Source organism: Dunckerocampus dactyliophorus, chromosome 6, assembly GCF_027744805.1.
Source record: "Dunckerocampus dactyliophorus isolate RoL2022-P2 chromosome 6, RoL_Ddac_1.1, whole genome shotgun sequence".
NCBI classification, from domain to species: Eukaryota; Metazoa; Chordata; class Actinopteri; order Syngnathiformes; family Syngnathidae; genus Dunckerocampus; species Dunckerocampus dactyliophorus.
This window is the reverse complement of record NC_072824.1, coordinates 2,187,911-2,204,112: the sequence shown is the minus strand read 5'-3', so window position 1 is coordinate 2,204,112 and position 16,202 is coordinate 2,187,911. Positions and strand designations below refer to the sequence as shown.

The window sequence follows — 16,202 nt, the reverse complement described above, 5'->3', positions numbered from 1 at the left end:
CAACAGTCTACCAGAATGTTTTAGAGGACTTCATGATTCCTTCTGCTGAGGATCTGTATGGAGATGCAGATTTCATCTTCCAGCAGGACCTGGCCCCTGCCCATACCGCCAGAAGCACCAAAACCTGGTTTGATGCCCATGCCATCACAGTGCTTGACTGGCCAGCCAACTCACCGGACCTAAACCCCATTGAGAATCTATGGGGTATTCTCGAGAGGAACATGAGGGGCACCAGACCCAACAACAAAAAAGAGCTGACAGCAAGCATCAAGGAAATCTGGGCTTCCATAACTCCCAGGCAATGCCACAGGCTGATTGCTTCAATGCCACGTGGCATCGAGGCAGTGATTAAGGCAAAGGGATTCCCAACCAAGTATTGAAGATTGACATATCGTTTTGAAAGTACCATATTTTGATTGATTTGATGTGATCCTAATTTCTTTCTTTTTTTCCTGCAAAAACTGAGAAGTAAATGGTGATTTCTTCACAGTATTCTAATTTTTTGAATTCCTGTTTTTGTGGGTTTTATGAGCTGGAAGCCCAAATTACGTAAAAATAAATAAATAAATACTTGAAATTGTTTAAATTGTGGGCCCTGAATCTATAATCTATGAAAGTTTAACTTTTTGAATGGAATTATGGAAATTAAACAACTTTTCCATGACATTCTAATTTTTTGGAAAGGGTCTGTACCAGCATCCTCCACTTCCATGTCAAAAATATTGCAATTTTGAATCCTACTTGGCTTAAATTCACTTATCGCTGGCATGTCTGGACCCAAGCAACCGCCATAAACGAGGGGCGACTGTATTCATTGGAAGATGATCTCCGTATAAAACATGCAATGATGTCATCCTGCCATTTCAAGCTTAAAGTGGACAAAGGACGTCTTGGCAGTGGAATCACGTCCACAGAAAACAACAACCACCCAACCATGAAAACAAGGTCCAACTTTGAGGAGACAGGAAGTCCAGTAGATCCTCGCATACTCACAGCATGGCATTCCCTCCCCCACATTATTATTTGAACTCATTTAAATTGGAACTACTTTGTCTTTTCATGGTAAATGGCATACAAAACAAAAAGGTGTGCTGCAGCAATGAGTCCAGCAGAGGACGCTGTCTCTCAAGTCAATTCATTCAACATTTTCCAGCAGGAAGACATGTTGCCTAGCTCCACGTTTTGCAAGTACGATACAGTCAAACCTCAGGTTTCATACCCCCCCCCCAATATTCATACCATTCGCTTTTCCTCCAAAATTCACGCAAAAATGTTGGAAACGGGATATGGAAGAACTGATTACATTTTGGGGGTGGTCCGGATCACCGTCTGGATCCAGGAATTTTTTTGTAAAGGATTCTTTCTCTGGGATTTGTGCATATAACCCCACAAAAAAATGGTCAGAGCACTTTTTAGGACATTTAGCCTTCCCGATACATTGTACTATCATGCTAGGTGTTAGCATTGGTAGCATGCTAATGTTAGCATAGTAGCATTTTTTTTTCATGGGTAGACACATACGAGCACTATCATGCTAGGTCTTAGCATGTTAGCATTGCTAGCATGCTAATAGCATAGTAGCATTTTTAACCATTTTCAGGGGTAGACACTTGTATGCACACTTTGTACTATCATGCTAGCTGTTAGCATGCTAACTTCAGCATGGTAGCATTTTTAGCCATTTTCATAAGTAGACACTATTATGCTAGGTGATACCATGCTAACTTTAGCATGTTAGCATTGCTAGCGCGCTAAGCATGAGCATACTAGCATTCTTTGCGATTTTCATGAATATTAACTTAAGCAGACACTTGGCGCTGTCATGCTAGCATGTTAGCATGCGAACATAATTACACTAACATTTGTAGCATTTTCAGAGGTAGGCACTTATACAAACAATTAGCGCCATTATACTAGATATTAGCATGTTAGCATTGTTGGCATTCTTTAAGTCATTCAAACCCTTCCATGGTATGTTTTCATGGTGAAGGATTCTAAATACGTAGATCAAATAAATGTAGGACTAATATTTATGCTGTAAATCAAATATGGGGGGCAACTATGGCGCTTGGTGGAGGTCTGCGCTCTCCGAGTGCTTTTCGAGTTTGAGAGTGGCTGCTAAATAACCCGCCATGGGGCCAAAGCACGCTGCGAGTGGCAGCAATTTGATGCAGAAGGGGAGCAACGCTATGGAATTCAATCTCACCAGGATACACGGGAAGCCCGCATCAACACTGAGTTCCATCTGTTCCTCATTTGTTATTATTTCACATGTAAAACTAAAATTATTTCCTGTAAAATGTATTTTTTGCTCTAAATTTGGGGGTGTCTGGAGCGGATTCATTGGATTAAAATGATTTCCTACGGGAAAAATTGCCTTGGTTTCCCCACATTATGGCTTTCATCGCGCCTTTTGGAAGTAATTCATGATGAAAACGGGAGATATCGGATGCACCTGGCGTGGCCCAAGAAGGTGCGCTGCTCCGAGCAGCCGGTGGGACGCCACGGAGGTCTCTGGCAAACCTTTTGGACTTTTCAAACGCGGCGGCGCTGACTGATGAGGTTTTTTTGATGTGCTCGATGGGGTTTTTGGTACAAAATGTCTTCCTCGGAAAGCGAAAGTTCATTTCCGAGTGAGCTCAGGGGAAGTTGCGGCAGGCCGTTAACGTCAAAAAAGGAGCGCTTGATTTGCTCACCCGCACAGTACGGGTAATTTCGCCTCATTGGCTGATCATTCTTTCAAATGATCGGTTATCAGAGCTACAGACGAGTGGTATGGAAAAACAATGAACCGAGGTTCCGCTGGACTGTCCTGTCTCCTGTACGCCTGCAACTCTTTCTTCATGTGGAGAACTGCAAGTGTAAAATGCCTCCCAATACGTGTGAGAGGCATTTATAATCCCAAACGCCCAATGTCTTTTATGGAGTTTTTGCGCGAGAGGCAAAAAGAGGCGACGACGCAATTGCACACTAATGGATGTTACGTTTGAAGCCATAAAACCTGCCACAAGGTGGCAGAAGAGGATTCAATAAGAGCCCGTCGTGTGAATTTGAATGAAAAAAAACACACACGACAGGACGGAGGAAGTGGAGGAGTGTCGCGCGCAGAAGGTTACGCATTGTAGGGAAATTTTTAACGCATGCACTTGCGCGCACACACGTGCACACACACACACACACACAGTTCAGTTCCAAATGTGAAAACTGTAAATAGTTCATGGTTATATTATATGTTTTATAGTTTTTTAATATTTGTGTCAAAGTGAAAGGTATCTTTTTACAAAAACCTGGTTTTCTCCCTTTTTAGTAGGGAACTGATATTTTCCTGAAACTTGCCTATGTTCTACTGCTGATTACTACAGAAGGCAAAAAGGTAGAAACTAACTTTGTTTTCTGATGAAAGAGGGGAGTGTAATGTTTCTTTTGCTAGGTTCCATGTTTGCATAACCATAGAACACAATACTCTGTGTTGAAAGATCAGTCAAAATGGTCTAAAATGGCCAGCAAACTGAAGGGGTTGTCTTTTGAAAAAGGGCTGGGATTGAATGAGTTCAAGTTTCAGTGTGACCTCCAAGATATAAAGTAGTATGTAGACAATAATTCCACAAATAAATCACTTTTTGGTTTTCTTTTGTCATGAGCCACAAAAAGGAGGCTGAAGAGCTACATGCGGATCCGGGGCCGCAGGTTGCCTACCCTTGGATTGCAATCAAAAATAGGCATGTTTCGGTCTTGGCCCGTAACCATCTCCAGTGGCGGGGGTCTACTGTGCTCTCGAAGAGGGGTGTCCATAATTGTTCACCTCATAAAAATGGAATGCAAACGGAGGGCGGTGGCTTCTCGATGTTTGGTAAAAACAGTGCCGGTGTTTTTCTAGTAGCTTGGCGTTGTCTTTGCATTCTTCCCTTCTAAAGCAGGCCGTGTTTCATTTCGTTCTTACAATATGGTGCAGATCAATAAAAATACAAATGAAAAATTGGGTCTTACTTTGGACACCCCTGCTGTAAAGGAAGCCCAATATTCACGCATGACAAATAACCATGGAGAAAAACTAACTGTGCAAAACACTTCCTATTTGAATGATATGAAAGATTTGCCCTGCAAACACGACTTTACTGAGTTTACGGTTCGACGGTTCGCAGGTGAAAACGAAAGAGTGCAAAAAAGGAGCCATTGCAGTCATTTGCCAAGTTAAAGTGAAAGAAGAATACCCTGCGTGATTTGATCTAGAAAGGTGTGCGGCTACACTTCCTGTGTTGGATAGAACACAACAGCCACGTCAGTCTTTCAGCTGCCATGCTCAATAAAAACACTGACTTTTCGCTAAAAGAAACCATTCAAAATGAAAGAATTTTCGGTGGATTGTGCTTTCGCAAACCCAGCGCAGCTGTAACATGACAGCACTCTGTACGAGATGCTTTAGGCTACACGCCACTCTCGCACCCTTGGTGGCGGGTCGCGCAGCCGAGGGGCGGTCCCGTGAGCCGGGTGGACTTGTGGTGGTCCTCCTGCCCGGTCGGGACGTCCTATAGGAGCAGCTTAATGCCCCGGCTGGCTTCTGTCAGCAATAAATTAATAAATACTGATTGGCTCAGCTGTGCGCATGGAACCCCGATCCGTGGCGCGCTTCCCGGTCAGCGACCGCCTCCACCCCGGTTCCCAGGTCCTGGTGGCGTTCAGTCGATGCGATTGCCACAGATGGTGAAGCGGTCTATCTCCAGCAGGTCCTTTTTGGGCGTATTCAAATTTTTTGAATTCCTGTTTTCGTGGGTTTTATGAGCTGGAAGCCCAAATTACGTAAAAATAAACAAATAAACACTTGAAATCATTTAAAATGTGGGCCCTGAATCTACAATCTATGAAAGTTTCACTTTTTGAATGGAATTATGGAAATTAAACAACTTTTCCATGACATTCTAATTTTTTGGAAAGGGTCTGTATTATGGAAGAAAATAAGAGCACAGAGCAAGTCTGTCACAAACATTCCATTTTCTTCCGCTTGTCCGGGTCCCGGGTAAGGGGGCAGCACTCTTAGTAGGGAAGCCCAGACTTCCCGGTCCCCGACCACCTCCTCCAGCTCCACCGGGAGGACACCAAGGCGTTCCCAGGCCAGCTGTGAGCCATAATCCTTCCAGCGTGTCCCAGGTCTTCCCCGGGGCCTTCTCCCGGCTGGGCATGCCCGAAACACCTCACCAGGGAGGCGTCCGCGAGGCATCCAGACTAGATGCCCGAGCCACCTGAGCTGGCTCCTCTCAATGTGAAGGAGCAGCGGCTCTACTCTGAGCTCCTCCCGGATAACAGAGCTCCTCACCCTGTCTCTTAGGGTGAGTCTCGCTACCCTGCGAAGAAAACTCATTTCAGCCGCTTGTAACCGCAATCTCGTTCTTTCGGTCACGACCCAAAGCTTGTGACCATAGGTGAGGGTGGGAACATAGATCGAACGGTAAATTGAGAGCTTTGCCTTCCGGCTCAGCTCTCTCTTCACCATGACAGTCCGGTACAGCGACCGCATTACTGCAGACGCTGCGCCGATCCGCCTGTCGACCTCACACTCCAACCTTCCCTCAATCATGAACAAGACCCTGAGATACTTGAACTCCTCCACCTGGGGCAGGACCTCATTCCCAACCCGGAGGGAGCAATCTACCCTTTTCCGACTGAGGATCATGGCCTCAGATTTGGAGGTACTGAGTCTCATCCCAGAAGCTTCACACTCAGATGCAAACTGTCCCAGTAAACGCTGAAGGTCACAGCCTGATGAGGCCATCAGGACCACATTGTCCGCAAATAGCAGAGATGAGATCCTAAGGCCCCCGAACTGGACTCCCTCGACACCTTGGCTGCGCCTAGAAATTCTGTCCATGAAAATTCTGAACAGAATCGGTGACAAAGATCAGCCTTGGCGGAGGCCAACGTTCACCGGAAACAGGCTTGACTTAATGCTGGCAATGCGAACCAGGCTCCTGCTCCGGTTGTACAAGGACTGAATGGCACGTAGTAGCGCGCCACCAATCCCATTCTCCCGGAGCACAGGACACCGCGAGGGACACAGTCGAATGCCTTTTCCAGGTCCACAAAGCACATGTAGACCGGTTGGGCAAACTCCCAAGTACCCTCCAGTACCCTTGCAATGGTCTAGCTGGTCCAGTGATCCGCGACCAGGACGAAAACCACATTGCACCTCCTGTAGCCGAGGTTCGATTAACGGTCGTACCCTTCTCTCCAGCACCCTGGAATAGACTTTCCCAGGGAGGCTGAGGAGTGTAATCCCCTTATAGTTGGAACACACCCTCCGGTCACCCTTCTTGAAAAGGGGGACCACCACCCTAGTCTGCCAATCCAGAGGTACTGTTCCTGACTTCCACGCAATGTTGAAGAGACGTGTCAGCCAAGACAGTCCCTCAACATCCAGAGGCTTGAGGAATTCAGGGCGAAACTCGTCCACCCCCGGAGCTTTGCCGTTTTGACTACCCCTGATACCTCAGCCACGGTGATGGAACTGTCCGCGTTCATGTCCTCAGCCTCTGCTTCCTCTATGGAAGGTATGTCAGTGGGATTGAGAAGGGCCTCAAAGTATTCTTTCCACCGCCCAACTATATCCTCAGTCGAGGTCAGCAGACCCCCGTCCCCACTGTAAACAGTGTGCACTGGGCACTGCTTCCCCTTTCTGAGGTGCCGGACGGTTTGCCAGAACCTCTTAGAGGCCGACCGAAAGTCGTGTTCCATGGCCTCACCGAACTCCTCCCACACCCAAATTTTTCCCTCGACCACCGCCGAAGACGCGAGCCGCTTGGCCTGCTGGTACCTATCAACTGCTTCAGGAGTCCCACAAGCCATCCATCCTCGATAGGACTCCTTCTTCAGCTTGACGGCAGCCCTGACCTCTGGTGTCCACCATCGGGTTTGGGGCTTGCCGCTACGACTGGCACCGAGCACCTTGCGGCCGCAGCTCTGATTGGCTGCCTCAGCAATGGAGGCACGGAATAGAGCCCATTCGGACTCGATATCCTCGTCCTCCCCCGGGATGCAGGAGAAGCTCTGCCGGAAGACTCGACGAACAGGAGACTCTGCCAAACGTTCCCAGCACACCCTCACTACACGTTTGGGTCTCCCGGGTCTGTCCGGCATCCTCCCCCGCCATCTAATCCAACTCATCACCAGGTGGTGATCAGTTGACAGCTCAGCCCCTCTCTTCACCCGTGTGTCCAGAACATGCGGACGCAGGTCTGATGATACGACTACAAAGTCGATCATAGACCTGCGGCCTAGGGTGTCCTGGTGCCATGTGCACTTATGAACATCCTTATGTTCGAACATGGTGTTTGTGATGGACAAACTGTGGTTTGCACAGAAGTCCCTCAACAACACACCGCACGGGTTCAGATCGGGGAGGCCGTTCCTCCCAATCACACCCCTCCAGGTCACACTGTCATTGCCCACATGGGCGTTGAAGTCTCCCAGCAAAATGATGGAGTCACCAGTTGGGGTGCTCTCCAGCACCCCTCTGATGGACTCCAGGAAGGCTGGGTACTCTGAACTGCCGTTCGGCGCGTACGCACAAACGACAGTCAGGACCCTTTCCCCAACCTGGAGGCGTAGAGAAATGACCCTCTCGTTCACTGGGGATGACTCCACCACAGAGGCACCGAGCCGGGGGGCTATTAATAAGCCCACACCAGCTCGCCGCCTCTCCCCTGCAGCAACTCCAGAGTAGAACAAGGTCCAGGCCCTCTCAAGGAGTTTGGATCCAGAACCCAAACTGTGGGTCGAGGTGAGTCAGACTATATCTAGTCAGAATGTCTCAACCTCTCTCACAAGTTCGGGCTCCTTCCCCGCCAGAGAAGTGACATTCCATGTCCCAAGAACCAGATTTGGCCGCCGAAGACCGGGTCGCCTCGGCGCCCGCCCTCGACCACCGCCCAAAGCGCAATGCACCGGACCCTTATGCTTGCCCCCGCAGGTGGTGGGTCTACGGGGAGGAGATCCCGTGTGGCGAATATTTTCTTCTCGTAAATTTAAAAGTCGAAAATTTACTAGAAATACAAGAATAAAAATCTGAAATTTACGACTTTTTTGTTGCAAATTCCCAAGAAAAAAAATAGAGCATAGACTTTTATTCTCGTAAATTTACAGCTTCTCTTGCAAATGTACAAATTTACTTGTAAATTTATGACTTTTTTCTCATAAACAGGACGTAAGTAGGGCCACATTAAAAAGAAAATCTGAGATTTCGAGAATAAAGTCGGAAATTTACGATAATAAAAGTCTAGTTCTCTAGTAAAAGTTCTCGATTTTCCCTCTCACACGTATGACACGTAATATGGTGACTTTATTTTCTGAAATTTGACTTTTTTCTCATAAAAGTCGGAAATTTACTAGAAATATGAGAATAAAAATAGGAAATGTATGACTTTTTTTCTTGCAAATTCACAAGAAAAAAAGTTGTAAATTTATGAGACAAAAATACATTGATTTTTTTTCTCGTAAATTTACAACATTCTTTCTAGTAAATGTACAACTTTTTTCCCTTAAACAGGGTGTAAGTAGGGCCGCATTATAAAAAAAATTGAGATTTCGAGAATAAAAGTCTATTCTCAATTTTCCCTCTCGCACTTATGATACGTAATATTGCGGCTTTATTCTCGTAAATTTGACTTTTTTCTCGTAAATGTCAAAGTTGGAGATTTCCTAGAAATACGAGAATAAAAATAGGAAATTTAGGACTTTTTTCTTGTAAATTCACAAGAAAAAAATTTAGCATAGATTTTTATTCTCTTAAATTTATGGCTTTTTTTCTCGTAAGTTTACAAATTTTTTCTTGTAAACAGGACGTAAGTAGGGCCGCATAAAAAACAAAATGTGATATTTTGAGAATACTATTTTCCCTCTCACACCTATGACACATTACGACTTTATTCTCGTAAATTTATGTAGGAAATTTACGACAAATACTATCATTTTTTTTCTTGGAAATTTACGAGAAAATAAGTTACTGAGAAAAAAATACAGCAGAGACTTTTATTCTCGTAAATTTATGGCTTTTTTCTCATTTAGGTACAACTTATTTTCTCGTAAATTTACAACTATTTTTATTTAGTCGGGATGCATTAAAAAGACTTTGAGAATAAAGTCGTAAATTCACAAGTATAAAAGTCTATGCTCTATTTTCCCTCTCACACGTATGACATCTAAAATGACTTAATTCTTGTAAATTTACATCCTTTTTCTCAATTCATCGTCATCAATTTATGAGAATAAAAGTCATAAACTTTTATCCTCGTAAATTCACAACTTTTTTTCTCGTAAACTTACGATTTTAAATCAGATAAAGTCATAATATTACGTGTCATAAGTGTGAGGGAAAATAGAGCAAAGACTTTTATTCTCGTAAATTTACGACTATTCCCAAAATCTCCGAATTGTTTTGAAGGATGATTGCCGTGAAGGTGGTCGCAACACATCTGTCACGGTGCAAGTCGCTAAATACGTTTGAGGCAACAGGCGCTCATTTAATTGAGGAAATGAAAAAACACTGTCAGCGTTCAAAAGAGCAGAAATGATGACTATTAGCGGTGCTCTCTGCAACCTTTATGTAAAGCCAGCATCTAATAAATGATGTAGTGTACAAAAAACACAAAGAGAGCAGTGAAAGGACACTACACTAGCTTGCTTTTACAGCCAACACAGTCTTATTATAAAAGAAATACTCCATGAACATGAATCAAGAAAAGTAAAACAGGTACAAAGCAGTGTAAGGATCCCAGTGAAATTGGAAATCATACTAAGTCACAGAATTCATGCAATATTACACCTTTTTCTGTGTCTTGTCAGCATGGATTTAATACTCCTTTATACAGTAGAGTGCCGTTTGATTGCAAAATTGTCATGTGCAGCTGGATGTGGTTCCACTCCCGTGCTGCAGGTGGCGGTGTTGCACAGTGAAAAGCAGGTGTGAACTACCGCTTACTCTAAGTTTTTGTTTTATAGCTCCATCTGGTCTGTGTGGTAGGTCAATGCCTGCAGTGTCCATGCAAACGTCCATGTTGGAGGTGGTCTTTGCTTGTCCTCCTCAATTCATTCACTCATTTGACTTGCAAGAAGACTCCCAAATCCAAATGTCCACGTCAGTAGATGTTCTTTGCTCAATATCCACGCAAACTCGTGTGAAGCGCTCCCTCTGCTGAGTTAGTTTGGCTTTAAAGGGGCAGGAGGCAAACTAGCCGACGCCTGCTCCAGGTAGGCCAGCGGTCCGGGAGGCGGGAGGTCTGCGGGCTTGCGATGCTGTCCGCTCACGTCTTCCAGCACTTGTTGCCAGTGGTGCAGCTTGGACAGGTGCTTCTGGACCAGCATCTCCTTCCTCTGTAGCTCGTTGCGCAGCTCCGACACATCCTGGAGAGAGAAAGATGATGCTTTTCATTACGTGAACAAATGAGCTGCATGATGACTGGTGGCCACGTTGCAGGTACCTCTTTGACCACCTGCTCGGGTTTCTGCACAGATAATTGAAGCCTTTTCTGCAGGAAGAAGCACTCTGTTTGCCGGGCCACATCCAGGAACTTTTGGATGCACTGGTCCACACCTGTAAGCCACAACCACAAATCCTTATAATGCTAAACGCGAGGACGCGAGAGTCGTCGAACAAAATCAAACAGAGGTGCTCACGGACCGGTTCGGATCTCCTCCTGGTCGGTGCCGTTGACATAGTCTTGGCTTACCAATGATGCAAAACATGCCTGAAAAATTAATGCATGGAAAAAGACGTAATCTTTATCAATAGGTACACCTACGCTATTAAATGAGATGCAATATAACTTCAAAATGATGGCCAGTTTTGATTGACAGAGTCATGCATGCAATAATATAATACTACTGCATCATGACAATTAAACAATTTACATAAAATACAAAGGAGGACACCGGAAAGGCTTATTTCCCACAGTTTGATTTGCACCTGAAAGCAAAGCTACTGGGAGGCAAGAGTTGGGGACTGGATCGCTGTAGGGAAGTTCCTATACAAAAAAAATAACTTAACTAATGCGTAATAAATATGTACAAAGTAAATGTACGACGTAGTATTAGGGCCACATTGAAAAAAAAATCTGAGATTTCGAGAATAAAACTCGTTATTTAAAAAAAAATCGTAATATTACCTCTGACCCCGTTTTTATAGCTGTCCCAAGCAATGCATGTTACAACGGAGTATTAAAATAATCTGAGATTTTGAGCATAAAGTCTTAAAATTACAAAACATGTAATATTACGAGAATAAAGTTGTAAATTTACGAGAATAAACTCGTAGATTTACTAGAATAAGTAATAACTTTATTTTACCGGCAAAGCCGGTGGCAGCAATGAAAAGAGGGTCTTGCGTGTGGGGCGGGTAAGGAAGACGGAAGTGAGATGATGCTAACCCATGCTATTCCGTCGTATAAATGCCATGTAACCATAATGTCCGTATGAGTATAGAGACGTTCACCGTCACCGGAAGGCAGACATGCTAACAACAGCTAGCACTAGCGGCTAAAGCAAGCTAGCCTATTTGCAGCCCACCTCGAACGACGCCTCCAGTTCATCCACCAGCGTGTTGCTTCCCTGGCTCCGGTTCGTCGTACCGGGGAATCCGGTTTGGCCCGGTCCACCCGCACCGGCGACGGGATGTGCAGTTGGCGGTTGTTGACCTGGGAACATCCCGTTCATAGACGACGCCATTGCTGGACCGCCAGGAGGTGAGCTCCAAACTTCCTGGCTAGTCTCTGCGCATGCGCAAAGTGAAGTGATTATGCATACTCGGGATGCCAAAAATAGCGGTAACTCATTGCGTGAATGCTCCTCCACACTTATAAGATTCTCCGCCATTTCTTCTTTGTTATTAAAGAATGCGATACGCATTCACACCATTAATATTCTCCGCCGTTTTTTGGCGCCTAACTCCTCCTAGATTTTTCATCAGATTCACACCATTCAAGCATAAAATGGTTCAGCTCATTCGGGAATAGTATGCTACCATTAGTTTTTTTTTAAAAAGTTCCAAATTTTCCACAATTCCCCAGCTCGTCCTTTCCATAATCAATGAGCAGGTCCTTTGACATAAAAGACAAGAGCCAGCTCGTTAGTTTGATTAGTTTTTTCCTCGTCTTTTTTTACTGTTAAAGGCAAGAACCTCCACCATTTGGTGGTTCGGTTTAGGGGTTACGGAAGTAGCATGCTAGCAGTTAGCATTGCTACCACGCTAACATTAGCATAGTAGCATTTTTTGCCATTTTTAAGAGAATTAAAATACAAAGACATTTAGCTCTACCATGTTAGGTGTTGCATGCTAAGGTTAGCATGTTAGCATGCTAATGTTAGCTTAATAGCCTTTTCCCTCTTTTTATAAGTGCAGACTTAAAGAAACACTGTTAAGTGGTAGCATGCTAATGTTAGCATGTTAAAATTGTTATCATGTTAACATTAGTATTGTAGCATTTTTAGCCATTTTAATAATTTTTAACATTGGCAGACACTTAGTGCTATCGTGCTAGGTTTAGCATGCTAGTGTTAACATTAGCATAGTAGCATTTTAGATGTTTTTGTGAGCAAAATCCTATATAGACATGCTGTTGTGTCAGGTGTTAGCATGTTAATATTGACAGAGTATGATTTTTTTGGACATTTTTCTATTAACACATGGTTCTCCTCCACTTTTCGGCACTTAACTCCTACTTCATTATTCAACCGATTCACACCATTCAAGCATCAAATCGTTCAGCTCATTCGGAAATAAAGCGTGACCATTTAAAAAAATTTCACAGACCTTTTGCTGCACGAGTGATGGGTCAATCGCGAATAAATCATCTCTTAGAGCCGGATCTTTGAAATAAGCTACAAGAGCCGACTTGCGGCGTTGGGAGCCAATTCATTTTTCCTCGTCTTTTACTGTTAAAGGTGAAACCTCCAGCATGTGGTTATCGTTTAGGGTGCTGTCATGTCATGCATGAAGTTCATGCTAAGTGGTAGTGTGCTAACGTTAGCGTGTTAGCATTGCTAGCATGCTAAAACTAGCATTGTAGCATTTTTAGCCATTTTTATTGTATTTATTTCCCTTTTATTATTCCTTTTTTTTTTGCTTATTTTATTTTTTCCACCACCTCATTACATTTGGGAATTCACACGCAATGTCTTCAGTAGGGATGGGCGGTTTAACACAGACGCTTCGGCGCTTGTTTTACCTTTGTGAAGCAGAGTGGTTCGGCGCAATGTTCCGGGGCTTGTGTCAAATTTCACTGTCACGTGACTGATGACGTCTGAAGCGCCGAATGCATTGTTTGGCCAAACCACGGTTCTGACATCACCGGAACTCGCTCACCTGTTTGAACACTTTGGCGCGCTCTTCTCTTTAAAAGAAAAATGAATCCAAAACGACGATTCCCGAACACTAGTTCTTTTGCCCTGTCTGTTGCCCTTTGGATTCGAGTGAGTTCATTGCTCTTTCTTTACCACGGCTTCCGGTAAGAAACGTTCTATGGCTTGGGATCACTTCACCTTGGTTTCTCCTAATAAGGTAATAGTATACTTATAGTGTGTGATGAAATATATTTGACTGTTTTTTGTTTTCAACTGTAAATTCATTTTATAATATAATAATAATATAATAATTATTATTTTTATGTGTATGAATGCTAAGAGAGAGTGCAAAGTGTCTCTGAATTCTTGAAACCAAATCAAGTTTACTATAGTTAGCTATAGTAAAGCTATAGCTATAGCTTAGCTATTGATGATGTTTTTAACTAGAAGTAGGTTTGTATTTCATTTTAAAAAGTAAGTATTTATTTGTTTTCTTTCTGTTGAAGGTGCGGTGTTTGATTTGCCCACAAGAGTTGGCATATCATGACAACACCTCCTCCATGATGCGGCACCTCCGGTCCATCCATCATGTTGGAACACCTCAGATGTCAAACCAAACTTTCAATCCTCCTCCTGCCGGTAATTATTTCTGATATGATGTGGATGGTGGGTGCAAATGGTGACATAGCTTATAGCTCAATGGTTAGCATAGTGGCTTTAGATCCAAAGGTTATGGGTTTGAATCCCACATATTACAAATTTCCTCTGTATGGATTTTCTTGACATGCTAATTTTTTTTTTTCAGTGTCAAGGAAGCAACAACTTGATGCTGCATTGGTGGACATGATTGTTGTTGATATGCAACCATTTTCCATCGTGGAAGATAAAGGTTTCAAGGTATGGTGGTTCATGGGTCTCTCCCATTTTGGGTATCAATACATGTTTACCTAATGTGCTGTATTTCATTTAATGTCACCCTTAGGCCTTTGTCAACCTTTTGGACCCCACCTACATTATCCCGAATAGGAAGGCCTTGGGAAAAAAGGTGGATGACAAATACAAGGCTACCAAGGAGAAGGCTATGGCTCTTGTGAGCAAGGCCTCTGCTGTTAGCCTGACAGCAGACATGTGGACTTCCATTCATATGGACGCCTACTTGGCTGTAACGTGCCACTTTATCACTGAGGAGGTAAGTATCCGTCATACTGTAGTATGTACTTCCTTTCTCTGAACTACTTTGTGTATTGCTATGGTTCTCGTGCCTCACTCTGATTTTGCACATTGTAGGTGCAGCTTTCCACAGTGGTTTTGGGGGTTCAAAAGTTTCCCCAAACCCACACTGCAGCTCACTTGGCTGAGGCCAAAGATGTCCTCATGGAAGAGTGGGGAATTAAGTGGAAGGTGAGAGACCAGTCAAGGACAAGATTATCCTGCAATATTGTCTACTGCTAATTGCTATATGTGATTTGTGCACGTGTAATCTTTGCTACAGGTGACAGGCCTGGTCACAGACTGTGCTCCCAATATGATTGCATGTGCCAATTTACTACATCTTCGGCACATAATGTGTTTTGCACACATGCTGAATTTGGTGGTAAAGCGGTCCCTTGCCCAAACCCCAGAACTAGAGGACATCCGGAGTCGGGGGCGCAAGATTGTTGGGCATTTTAAGTCCAGCACCGCAGCCAAACAAAAGCTCTCTGAGATGCAGCGACAGCTGGCCAGGCCAGAACATAAATTGATTCAGGAGGTGATTACTGTTTGAACATTGTTAGTCTTCTTGTAGTTACTGTAATTGTGATATTCTCTTTATAAAACTTGCTTGTTATCGTATCTTAGGTGGACACAAGGTGGAACAGTACTTTTGCCGTGTTGGAAAGGCTGTTTAATGAAAGAGAGCCAATGGGTGCAGCTCTGGCCAGCCTCTCTTCAGACCTTACCCCATTCACCTCAGAGGACTACCAGGCGATGCACCAGTGCCTGGATGTCCTGAAGCCATTTCACCAGGCCACAGTGGAGCTTTCTGAGGAAAAACAGGTGTCTGCCTCGAAAGTCATACCACTAGTTAAAATGCTAAAACATTATATCTCGAGCAGATGTGGCCATATCACCCACCCACTGGGTATGAAACTGGCCACCAATTTAAAAAATAATTTAATTGAAAAGTTTGCAATGTTGGAGAAGGTCACAGCACTTTCTATGGCAACCTTACTAGACCCGAGGTTCAAGGAGCTGGGGTTCTGCAGCCAAGTCTGTGCCCAAACGGCCATAGAGAGACTTATAAGGGAGTGTGCAGGAACAATGCATATCGAACTGCCTGCTCAGTCACAGCCACAGTCACCACCAAGAGCAGCCCCTTCAAATCGACTGGAGGATGACAGTCTTTGGCACTCCTGGACAGGCATGTTGGTGCTCAACAACAGGTGACCAACACAACTGCCAGTGCGACAGTGGAGGTTCAGAGGTACAGTAAACATTCTAATCTGCATCACCATTGAACGGTCATGATATGCTGCTGAATCACATATAATTATTGTTATTGTTATTCTAATAATTATTGTCAAGGTACTTAAAGGAATCCCACATTCCCAGAGCAGAGGACCCACTCAAGTACTGGATCACCCACAAAGTACTTTTCCCACACCTTTACAAGCTGGCAGTAAAATTTTTATGCACACCAGCCTCCTCTGTGCCATGTGAGAGGATTTTTTCCAAGGCTGGTGAAGTCGTCAGCCAAAGACGGAACAGGCTGAAACCAGCCACAGTTGAAAAAGTCCTGTTTTTAAATAAAAATCTTTGAAATATATCCCATGCAGTCATTTTAGCCCTGTTTCACAAGCACAATCCCTTGTCACTTTGTTTATTTTCATAAAGTAACA

The 16,202-nt window shown here is 44.1% G+C and overlaps 2 protein-coding genes across 4 annotated transcripts; one reads left to right on the top strand and one right to left on the bottom strand.

Moving 5' to 3' along the window:
• Window positions 1-9,484: 9,484 nt before the first annotated feature.
• On the bottom strand, window positions 9,485-11,751 carry med28 (mediator complex subunit 28). Its single transcript, XM_054779169.1, has 4 exons — window positions 11,551-11,751; window positions 10,667-10,733; window positions 10,467-10,579; window positions 9,485-10,389 (listed from the first exon to the last, which is right to left on the bottom strand). Exons 1-4 carry the CDS (start codon window positions 11,707-11,709, stop codon window positions 10,186-10,188), a joined length of 543 nt encoding a protein of 180 aa, XP_054635144.1. The 5' UTR covers window positions 11,710-11,751; the 3' UTR covers window positions 9,485-10,185.
• On the top strand, window positions 11,310-16,096 carry LOC129182720 (zinc finger BED domain-containing protein 4-like). Of its 3 annotated transcripts, none has more exons than XM_054779165.1 (9): window positions 11,310-11,726; window positions 13,493-13,540; window positions 13,830-13,962; window positions 14,129-14,220; window positions 14,306-14,512; window positions 14,611-14,724; window positions 14,816-15,073; window positions 15,163-15,787; window positions 15,889-16,096. In XM_054779165.1, exons 2-8 carry the CDS (start codon window positions 13,502-13,504, stop codon window positions 15,748-15,750), a joined length of 1,431 nt encoding a protein of 476 aa, XP_054635140.1. In that variant the 5' UTR covers window positions 11,310-11,726; window positions 13,493-13,501; the 3' UTR covers window positions 15,751-15,787; window positions 15,889-16,096. The 3 variants fall into 3 exon arrangements, with proteins under 3 accessions (XP_054635140.1, XP_054635142.1, XP_054635141.1); XM_054779167.1 differs by lacking the exon at window positions 15,889-16,096 and having other exon boundaries at window positions 15,163-15,360; window positions 15,539-15,736; XM_054779166.1 differs by lacking the exon at window positions 13,493-13,540.
• Window positions 16,097-16,202: the final 106 nt, after the last annotated feature.

Excerpts from the sequence above, each read along its gene's own strand:
- LOC129182720 (XM_054779165.1), top strand. The coding sequence starts at position 13,502 with ATGGCTTGGGATCACTTCACCTTGGTTTCTCCTAATAAG. Across the intron at positions 13,963-14,128 it reads TTTCAATCCTCCTCCTGCCG|TGTCAAGGAAGCAACAACTT; the intron begins GTAATTATTTCT and ends TTTTTTTTTCAG. Across the intron at positions 14,725-14,815 it reads AGTGGGGAATTAAGTGGAAG|GTGACAGGCCTGGTCACAGA; the intron begins GTGAGAGACCAG and ends TCTTTGCTACAG.
- med28 (XM_054779169.1), bottom strand. The coding sequence starts at position 11,709 with ATGGCGTCGTCTATGAACGGGATGTTCCCAGGTCAACAACCGCCAACT. Across the intron at positions 10,734-11,550 it reads AACTGGAGGCGTCGTTCGAG|GCATGTTTTGCATCATTGGT; the intron begins GTGGGCTGCAAA and ends TTAATTTTTCAG. Across the intron at positions 10,390-10,466 it reads CCGAGCAGGTGGTCAAAGAG|GATGTGTCGGAGCTGCGCAA; the intron begins GTACCTGCAACG and ends TTCTCTCTCCAG.